The sequence below is a fragment of the Cydia fagiglandana genome, chromosome 13, assembly GCF_963556715.1.
Source record: "Cydia fagiglandana chromosome 13, ilCydFagi1.1, whole genome shotgun sequence".
Taxonomy (NCBI): Eukaryota; Metazoa; Arthropoda; class Insecta; order Lepidoptera; family Tortricidae; genus Cydia; species Cydia fagiglandana.
In genome coordinates, this window is record NC_085944.1 from 7249619 (window position 1) to 7260070 (window position 10452).

Genomic DNA, 10452 nt, shown 5'->3' on the forward strand with positions numbered 1-10452 from the left:
GATATATTTTATAAATATTACTTTTTCCATTCTAAGTTTTGGAGTAAAAGCCGTAAATGACTATCGCACCGCACCATGACCTTGGTGCGGTCAAAATGTCTCTTTCTCGCTCTCACTTATAGCACACTATCCATACGTGCGCAGCACCGCACTAAGGTCGAGGTGCGGTGCGGTAGTCTGTTACGGCTCGAACGCAAAACGAATCCCTTCTTTACACAATAATTTGTGCACCAACTCAACACGCGCAATATACGCGCAAGCTACTTGAACCGTGTCCAACTCCAACTATACTATTTAGAACAAATAATATTTGCCATCCTTATCCAATATAATATTATTATGGAGATATGTGTGAAAGAGACGCAAATAGCACATTCGCCAATTACAAACGACAAAGTGAATTATTTTTCTCAAACCGAATAAACCCCGTAATGATCCAAATTCTTATCGTCCAATTGCGTTATCATCTGTTTTAATTAAGATTTTGGAACATTTAGTTAAAAATAGGTTGGAGTGGTTTATTGAAAGTAAGAAACTATTACCGGATATTCAATATGGTTTTCGCAAAAGCCGAAGCACTTTAGACTGTGTTAGTTTGTTAGTTTCGGATATCCTTTTAGCCTTCTCGAAACGGGAATATGTAGTAGCTTGTTTTATAGATATCAATTCTGCCTATGATAATGTAAATATATCAATTCTTGTAAATAAATTGTTTCTCTTGGGAGTTCCTGTACGCTTGTGTAATATTATTGCTGCTATGTTTTATGAACGATCGATTAGGTTAGATTTAGATGATAAAGTATTACATAGGACTGTTTGGAAAGGACTACCACAGGGTTCTGTTCTAAGCCCTTTACTTTTTAATGTATATACATACGACCTTAGTTCTAATTTGCCAGATTATATATCCATTTTACAATATGCCGATGACATAGTGCTTTACTCTAGAAATAGATCCGTTCAAAAGGCCTGCGAAATTATAAATTCTAGTTTGAAGGAGCTAAATATATATTTAAATAATAATGGGTTAGACCTTTCAGTTCCGAAAACCTCTGCAATTTTATTCTCTCCAAGGAAAAAAACTGTTAATGAAAAATTATCCTATGATGGATCTACAATCTCCTTTCGTGACGAAGTTAAGTACTTAGGAATGGTTTTAGACTACAATTTGTCAGCCAAGGGTCATTGTAATTATGTTAAAGGTAGATGCGAACGCTCATTAAACATATTGAGATGCTTGGCTGGTGTATGGTGGGGCAGCCATCCTTTCTATTTGAAGCTTATTTATAATGCAGTTATAAGAAGCGTAGTTGATTACGGTTCTTTTCTTTTAACACCGGGTACAGAAGATGCCTTTAAAGTATTCAATGTCATACAGAATAAGTCACTGAGGACAATCCTTGGTGCTATGCGAACCAGTCCGGCTAATGCCATGCAAGTGGAGTGTGTTGATCCACCTGCGCATTTGAGACGTCAATTTTTATCCGACAGATTCATTTTTAGGACTATGCAATTTTCGGTACATCCTCTTATCACAAAATTATCGACTCTTTATGATCATATGCAGTCGTCTCCATATTGGCGTAATAGATCTCCTCCTTGTATAATTAATAGCTACCTTAAATTTTTGTCTCTATCTTCTCCTACTGTCAGACATATTAACCTTCCTATATATGAGAAAGATTTTGACTCTTTGATTATTTCTCCGCAAGTTTTTCTAGACTCCAATATTTCTAAGGATATAATAAGTGCTCAACCTGTATTTAACAACTTAGTGGGCGAAAATTGGTCTGGTTGGCATCACATATACACAGATGCATCAAAACCTTCTACAAATACTTGTGTAGGGGTTGGTGTATTTCATCACCAGTATAATGTTGTACAAAAAATTAAACTCCCTCCAGAATCTTCGGTATTTACTGGAGAACTATTCGGTATTTATAAAGCTGTTGAGTATGTTTGCATGTTCAATTTAAATAAATGTGTAATTTTTTCCGATTCTAAAAGTTGCCTCCAAATTCTATTAAAATCTCCTTTCAAAATGACAAACAGTTACCCTTTGTTATATGAAATCCGAAACATCTTGTTAAAATGCGAAAAGAAAGGGTTTACTATAAATTTTGTATGGGTGCCAAGTCATTGTGGTATTTCCGGAAATGAGAAAGCTGATCGTCTGGCCGTAGATGCTGTTGCTTCTGGTGATATATTTCCATATAAAAATTATTGCCATGATCTTCTGTTGCTCCCCAAAAGATATCTCAGGTTAGCCTGGGAGTTCTTTTGGTTTTGGAGCAGCTTAGAATCTGGAAGTTATTATCTTAAGATCCAAAACGACATCCCTATAAAGCCGTGGTTTTACAATAAAAACTTCAATAGACGCGAAATATCATGTTTAACACGCATGAGACTAGGCCATACAAGTACTCCTTCTGATCTTGCTAGATTTAAATTTATTGATGATCCTAAATGTGACTGTGGTGCTGAGGTGGCTGATATTAACCATATATTCTTTTCTTGTCCCTTGTACGATCGCACTGTTTTCATGGAAACTTTACAATCTAAACATATTCCCTTTCCAACAGACATCCCTTCCTTGCTTATTAATCATGATTTATATAACATCTTAGCATGGTTCATCTCTCATAATAATATTTACCATTATCACATTGTATTCTTATACCTGACCTGACCACTTTTTCCAAATTCCGTTCCTTTATTCCTTTCCGCGTTTAATTTCCTACCCTTTTACTTGACGTTGGCTACGGGCAACACCGCCCCCAAGTCCATACAAAGAAAAAAAAAAAAAAAAGAATTATTTTTTTAGGTTTTCTCGACGCTTTTGTTGTTGGACGTTACTTTTGTCGTTTTTACTAGTGCCTCGAATAATACAAATGTGATCGGTGATCGATAAAAAAAAGAAACGTCAATCTCCATCTGTCATTATTAATATTATTATAGTCAATCGGGAGATATTGTATGCAATTATTTATCGATTTTGGCATTATTACCGCTTTATTACACTATTCTAGTATTAAATATTATTCTAAAAAACTATAAGAATGGATGATCCATCGAAAACTCCGCAACAACCATCTTCAGAAAATGCAAATGAGGAAGTTATGTCCTTGAGTACAGAGCTGGAGAATAATGTGCCACCCTCAAGTAATGGTGTCACTGCTCCTGATGTTTCAAAGGATCCTCAAAAACCATCACCAAAGAAGCCCAAAAAACGGAAGCCTAAAGTTCCCCGAGACGTAACTGCTCCACGCCAACCACTAACAGGTAAGAAAGTTTTCTTAATAGTTTGCAAACTATTTGTTAGATGAAACTAAATTAAGACATTGAAATTTTATATAAAACGACTTCCTACCCCATTTATCTCGGATCACTCGACGCGTTTATACTTCATTTTATTTAGAACAGCGGGCGGCAACCTTTTAGCAGCCAAGGGCCAAATAGAAGTTAACAAAGTTGACGCGGGCCGCACTTTGTTAATATTTATGACTTTATCAGACATTGTAGTTTGTCAATATTACATACAAAATAGCCAGGGAGGCTGCGGGCCGCATATTGTTGACTGCTGATTTAGAACATTAGTTGTATTACTATTTTCACTATTTTACTCGCTTGTTATCTAGGATATGTACGATATTTGAATGAGCGACGCGACCAACTACGCGCCGAGCACCCCGAGCTTGGGTTTGCGGAGTTGACGCGCCAGCTCGCCAGCGAGTGGAGCAAGTTGCCAGCGGAGGAAAAACAACAATATTTGGATGCGGCTGACCAGGACAAAGAAAAGTAACAAACTTATTTGGACACTCCTAATGAAACTCTTAGCTGTTTGCATACAGATTGTGTATTATCCTTTACAGTGAAATTATTCTAACATCACATATTTGACAGTTACAAATTGACCCTCCCTTATATATATGACTTTAAGGCTATCAGTTAAACGGTAGATCTTAACATCATATCTATAAGGGTGAATTCATAACTATCAAATATGTGATGTTAGAATGATTTCACTGTAGTCGTATGGTGTTCATTATTAGATTGTGATCACTTATCCTTTCTTCTACAGAAATTTAATGGAGTAATTAAAACCAATCCAAAATATGGCTTAGGGCTAAATGTAGCTACTCATTTTAATTTGTGTATAAGAGCAATTTCACCTACATTTAAATTTTCTTGCTTATTTTTTAGGGTTCCGTACCCAAAGGGTAAAAATGGGACCCTATTACTAAGACTTCGCTGTCCGTCCGTCTGTCACCAGGCTGTATCTCACGAATCGTGATAGCTAGACAGTTGAAATTTTCACAGATGATGTATTTCTGTTGCCGCTACAACAACAAATACTAAAAACAGAATAAAATAAAGATTTAAATGGGGCTCCCATACAACAAACGTGATTTTTGACCAAAGTTAAGCAACGTCGGGAGGGGTCAGTACTTGGATGGGTGACCGTTTTTTTTTTGCTTTTTTTTTGTTTTTGTTTTTTGCTTTATGGTACGGAACCCTTCGTGCGCGAGTCAGACTCGCACTTGCCCGGTTTTACATTATGAATATTTGCCATTTTTTAAAAGGTACAATAAGGAGTGGGATGAATACAAGAAAACTGATGCTTACAAGGAATTTAGAAGACAACAAATGGAGCAAAAGCATTCTGTTGGAGCAGCTAAGAAGATGAAGCACAATCACAACCAAGCCAGTGAGAGTGCCAGTACTGGTAAGCATAAAAGTATAAGCACAGATAAATTAGTCTGAAAATGACACACAAGAAATACTATGAACAGTAAATAATTTTTCATCACACTCGCTCAGTAAATGTGGAATTGCACGCAGGTTTAGCGGGAGTTATAGAAAAAGCGTTCTCCCTAGGAAGTTATGAAGTTTCTAGTGCCGTAATTAACAGTTTATTTGCAAGTGTGATGAAAAACATTGTGTGTAACTCAGGGTGTAATGATATTGCAAACTCGAGTCTATAAATAGTGTTACCTTAAGATAGGTTCTCAAAAGTTTGCACACACTAATTAATTACTTGTCTTTTTTTAGGGTTCCGTATTTTCTTAGTAAACAATGTATGACAAATTAATTTGTATTAATTAAACATTCATCACTGAGTTTCTTTGCCTTAATTTTTGCAGCAGCACCTCAAACTAGCACAGAACCGAACACTGTAACAGCAAATGGACCCAGTGCACCTGCAGTGCCACGGCAACAAACTCCTCCTAGGCCCAGACCCTGCATTACTCCAGCATCTGTAAGTAATTAACACTTTCATCTCTAAACCTTTTTAACAATAAATATCAATATCTTCTGGCCCCACACTATACCTCGTTTTTTTAGCATTAGAAAAAAGGTAAACAATCTTGATGTGTCTTTTAATTGAAAAACACATTTTAAAAATAAGTTACGGCAAATATGTAACAATTATGAATCTAATACGATCATTTATATTCTTCTGCTTTCATAAGTAATAGTTTTTGGTTTTTAAAAAGCGTTTTTCAATTAAAAGACATGTCAAGATCGCTTACCTTCTTGCAAGTTCTTTCTAATGCTAAAAAAAAACGAATTATAGGCTATGCCTGTGACGTGGCACTTCTGAATCTTAATTTTGCATTGAATATATTTAATACCTATTACTTATTAGCAAACAGTCTGACAACCTTTTTTATTCCATTTCCAACTATATCAAGCTATTACAATTCTAATCATCATCAGTGAGGATTTTAGTCTCCCACTAGTCCTAATTTGTTATTTATTTGTAGGGTGAAGACTTTGGTGGTGGGGACACAGATATTCCCATATTCACTGACCAGTTCCTGCAGCACAACAAACTGAGGGAGTCGGAGCTCAGGCAGCTAAGGAAGGCTAACTCTGATTATGAGCAGCAGGTAGATCATTTGAGAACATCGTTTATTGTGCCAAATGTAAAAAAAAAATAGGTGTTCCTGATGAAAAATATTGACAGTCAGCAGTACTAGTTTCTAATTTGTGACGACTGGTCTGGCCTAGTGGGTAGTGACCCTGCCTGCGAAGCCGATGGTTCTGGGTTCGAATCCCAGTAAGGGCATTTATTTGTATGATGATACAGATATTTGTTCCTGAGTCATGGGTGTTTTCTATGTATTTAAGTATTTGTATATTATATATATCGTTGTCTGAGTACCCACAACACAAGCCTTCTTGAGCTTACTGTGGGACTTAGTCAATCTGTGTATTAATAATAAAAAAAATAAAAAAAAATATTCATTCAAATATAGAATTGTATGCAAACACGTTACTTAAGTAACAATACACACACGTCATGTAATGTTTAATTCAGATTCCAAAATAAGTTTACTCATAGATAATATCACTGTTGTGGGCATTTAATATTATTTAATTGAAGGATGAACTTGTATGTAACATTGAGTCAACTACCATACAGAAAAATACCATTACTGCTGAATAAAAGGACTTAAAAATATTTGTGTTTAACTTGTTATATAATTTTTAGAATGCCATCCTACAACGACACGCGGAGGAGGTGAGCGCAGCGACGGCGCGGTTGCGCGCAGAGACGGCCGCGGCCGCCGAGCGCACCGCCGCGCTGCTCACGCACCGGCGCGCGCTTGTCGCTGCCCTGGTGCACGCGCTGCAAGCCGTCGCCATACCAGGTAACTATTCATAGCTCAACGCCATCCTACAAAAACCAACGGAAATGAGCACAGCGACGGCCCAGTCGCCATACCAGGGAACTTATCAGTTGTTTAGAACGCCATCCTACAAAGACACGCGGAGGAGGTGAGCGCAGAGACAGCCCGCTTCGCACAGAGATCACCGAAGGTTGGTAGCTTGTTACATATAATTATTTATAAAAAAAATCTAGATGTCGATCTACTTCAGTTTAACCTTTTGGACGCCAATGACCTATATATTTTTTTCAACGGCAAAGACCGATTAATCCGTCACAGAGCACATAGCAACACAGACCTACGTGCATATGCATAAAGTTCGGTATGAAGTTCAACTTTCAACTTCAGTTTTGACTTTCGGTGACGCGGCGTCCGAGTGACGGCTTTTGTGTTTGACACGGCATCGAAAAGGTTAAACATTGTGGTAGTAGTAAAACTTCGATGTTTGGGAGAATAAACATCGGTAATACGTGCTTGCAACGGCATGAGATTGCATGTCAGATTATATGGCGTGCAGTGGCGGATTTGCAGTCTTTGCCGCCCTAGGCCCCAGGCCCTGTAGCCGCCTCTTTCAAGGCACCCATAATATTGACTACATTTTGAGTTATTTCTTGTTACCATCAGCGAATTTTTTCTCACTATTTGCTGCCCTAGGCCCGGGCCTACTGTGCCTTAGGGCAATACCGCCACTGATGGCGTGGTTCAATTTGAAACCACCCACCACTGCTATAGAAAAAAAAAGGATTTCTAATTTTGATGTTTCTAATCACTCTAGGCCTCTAGGGTATATTTTGTAGAAACAAGTATTATTTAACTGTTTGCACTCAGTTTTTACACATTATTTTTCAGGTGGGCCAACAGGTGCAACCGAAAGTAACATTGAGGAGTACATGGACAAGCTGCACACCCTGGCCAGGGAGACCAAAAACCATGCGACCATAAAGCAAGCCAGAGACATTCTTAATAAAGTGGAACTACCCATAAATTAGTACCCACATTATCAGTATTTTATTAAAACGATATTAATTGCATAATTTGTTTTATTAGAACATATTTTAACATCATTTTAATACCACAAATAATATGTGAATACTTCAAGTAGTTAGGGCATATGACAATACAAAAATCATCATTCAGTAGCATAATTAGCATAACTAATAACACGATCATTATTCAAGTGGTTCATCCACTTTGTTACCATGTACCCATGGTAAAGTTTTTTTCATTATGCAAGGAAGCAAATGGTTGTTTACTCCTCATGCTTAAGTTAAGACTTGAGCAAGCGAAATATTCCAAAATCTAACTATGCATGAAAAACAAACAAGTTTTGCTTCCAAGAAAAACACAATTTTTTTTAATCAAATGGATTAAATTTTTTTTTTATCAAATTTAACTAATTCTTATGAAACATACATTATCAGTCATATCAAATACATATAGCTTACTAATACGGTAAATAGCATTATAGCCATTGTAGGCACTTATAATGATTGGTATATGTTACTGTATTCAGAGCTACAGATCTGAAAATCTGTCAAACACAGGTAGAATAAACATAGAATAAAATAATGTCCAAACAAAGTTTTGGTTTCGATCTAAACTCCGAACCCTCACGTTTCGGCAATCAATCTGGTTCTGGTCGGACACTAGAAAAAACTATATTTTGATGTTAGAGCCAATAACCAAGTAATGTGCCCTACCCCTAATATCTTCCTTAGGTCATCAAAATTTTCATTTTTCTGTGCAATATTCGCAAGATATGAAGTTGTATAAATGCACCTAATTGTTACAAAAAATATGTTAATAATATTGAATAACTTAATTAATAGAGACAAACAATCAGAGCCCATTTTTTTAATTTATTTAGTTAACCTATTCACGAAATAGATTAATCCAAATAGTTTACTAAAATTAATGCAAAATTAAAAAAATATTTTGTAACTTACAATGCTAAAATGGTCTGTCATTGTTTTCCCCCCTTCAAAATGTAATAGTAATGTTCTGTTCACTCTTGCTTGCTTTTGTAAGAGGTGTATAATTAATTTATGGTAATGGCATCAACCAAAAATAAAGTCCTGCTTATCCTGTAATATAAGCAGAACAATATTGTGTGCATAAACAATAAACACCTCTAGATAGTCCAAACATAATTAAATTATGATTAGCTATAGCGATGAAACAATGATATGACATCACAGTAATAGTTTTGAGACATATAGATGCATTTTTAATATTGAAGGTGCAACCAGATCTGACAAAATGCTACTAGTGCTGTGTGCAGTGCAAGAGCCAGATTTGGATGCACCTGAATTTGGTGTATTCCCATTAGTCCCCACTCCATACAGGGACAAATGGGAATATATCCTGAATTTCAACAGCATGTCTTGTAGAAAAATTATGATGTCATGTCTTGCAGAATAATTATGGTGTTGTAAGAACTCCTATGCCTAATTAATCTAATTATGTACAACTAAAATATCTATTGCTCATCATTATCACCCTCTTCTTCCTCATCAGAATAAGTAGCTGAACCAGCAACAGAGCCAGAGTTGGACCCAGTGTTTGACTTTGCTCCGTCAGTATCATACTCATGTAACTTCAACCTCCATATCTTGATCAATTGGTCCCATGACCGGCGACTGTACTTTGAATATTTATCAGGGGTTTTTGGATCATCCTTAGTGCGCTTGTCTCTGAAATAATAAGTCAAATTAGATGTCTTCCTAGGTACACAAGAGCATATACATGAATGTGGAATAGTACACTTGAAAGGGTTATCCAATTTCCTTAAATAGGAAAAAATATGCAAAATCCTTTGTGAGTTTCTTGTCATCAGTTTCTTGAACATGCATTTGGCAAGAAAAAAAATATTAACTTTACCAACAACTTTACTTTTTAGAAGAAAGCTGAAGGAGCAAGATAGTAGAACTTACAAAGGTACTTGCTGCAAATAGTTATGGTAGCCAGTTGTGTTTTTTCCGTAGTCAATTTGTTTCTGTCTTCTTTGCAACATTAATGGGTCAGTCTCTAATTCAACAGGCTTCTTTGGTTTACTGAAATAATAATATACAATTTTTAGCGACATTTACATGTTTTGTACATTAGACAACATAAGCAGCTTTCAAATGGAAGTACTTGCCTTGCTCTTGTTTCAGCGCCTGTTTTCTCATTGGGTTTTGCCCTTTTCCTACTGCGTGAATTTTCTCTGCTGCTGTCAGACTGTGACAATATCCTTTCTTTCGTCGCTTTGCGTTTGTCTGATTATAAATGATAAAAATAACTTTATTAAATAACAACAGTGAACTTACTAATAATAAATTAAATTGTCTAGATTTAAGCTCTGTACTGTGTATTAATAAATAAAGGACGCGTAGCTTACCATTGAGGGTTTCTCTTAAATCTTTAGTCCAAGTATTATCTATTGCAGAGTTACTCATTTTTGAGTAATGCTTTTTGTTAAGGGAAGATCGGTATTAGGTTTAAACAAATTCACTGCAAACAAAAGTATTGTTAGAAAAAATAACAAGACAAGACTCATTTACTACTGATTGTGATTTTACATTGTTACCTGTGATATTTAAAAGATAGCACAGTGAGTATAGTACAATAATAGTTCGAAAAGTAGATTAAAGATAGTTAATCTTGTATTAACTGCATATTTATTTACAAATCAAAAGAATTAAATAGTAATGAAAACGATAAGATTTTCTTGACTTGACACTGACAATCGAGAAAACGCGCGCACTCCCACAAGCACGCTTGCCGGCATTCGTAC

At 36.1% G+C, this 10452-nt stretch overlaps 2 protein-coding genes across 4 annotated transcripts; one reads left to right on the top strand and one right to left on the bottom strand.

Moving 5' to 3' along the window:
• The first annotated feature begins 2955 nt into the window (after positions 1-2955).
• Positions 2956-7707, top strand: LOC134670145 (high mobility group protein 20A). 2 transcript variants are annotated; one of them, XM_063527834.1, is made up of 7 exons: positions 2956-3282; positions 3639-3798; positions 4584-4726; positions 5148-5260; positions 5769-5894; positions 6500-6659; positions 7527-7707. In XM_063527834.1, exons 1-7 carry the CDS (start codon positions 3060-3062, stop codon positions 7664-7666), a joined length of 1065 nt encoding a protein of 354 aa, XP_063383904.1. In that variant the 5' UTR covers positions 2956-3059; the 3' UTR covers positions 7667-7707. The 2 variants fall into 2 exon arrangements, with proteins under 2 accessions (XP_063383904.1, XP_063383903.1); XM_063527833.1 differs by having other exon boundaries at positions 2958-3282; positions 5145-5260.
• LOC134670146 (histone RNA hairpin-binding protein) lies at positions 7700-10414 on the bottom strand. Of its 2 annotated transcripts, XM_063527835.1 has the most exons (5): positions 10246-10414; positions 10057-10169; positions 9817-9934; positions 9611-9730; positions 7700-9370 (listed from the first exon to the last, which is right to left on the bottom strand). In XM_063527835.1, exons 2-5 carry the CDS (start codon positions 10112-10114, stop codon positions 9157-9159), a joined length of 510 nt encoding a protein of 169 aa, XP_063383905.1. In that variant the 5' UTR covers positions 10115-10169; positions 10246-10414; the 3' UTR covers positions 7700-9156. The 2 variants fall into 2 exon arrangements, with proteins under 2 accessions (XP_063383905.1, XP_063383906.1); XM_063527836.1 differs by lacking the exon at positions 10246-10414 and having other exon boundaries at positions 10057-10188.
• Positions 10415-10452: the final 38 nt, after the last annotated feature.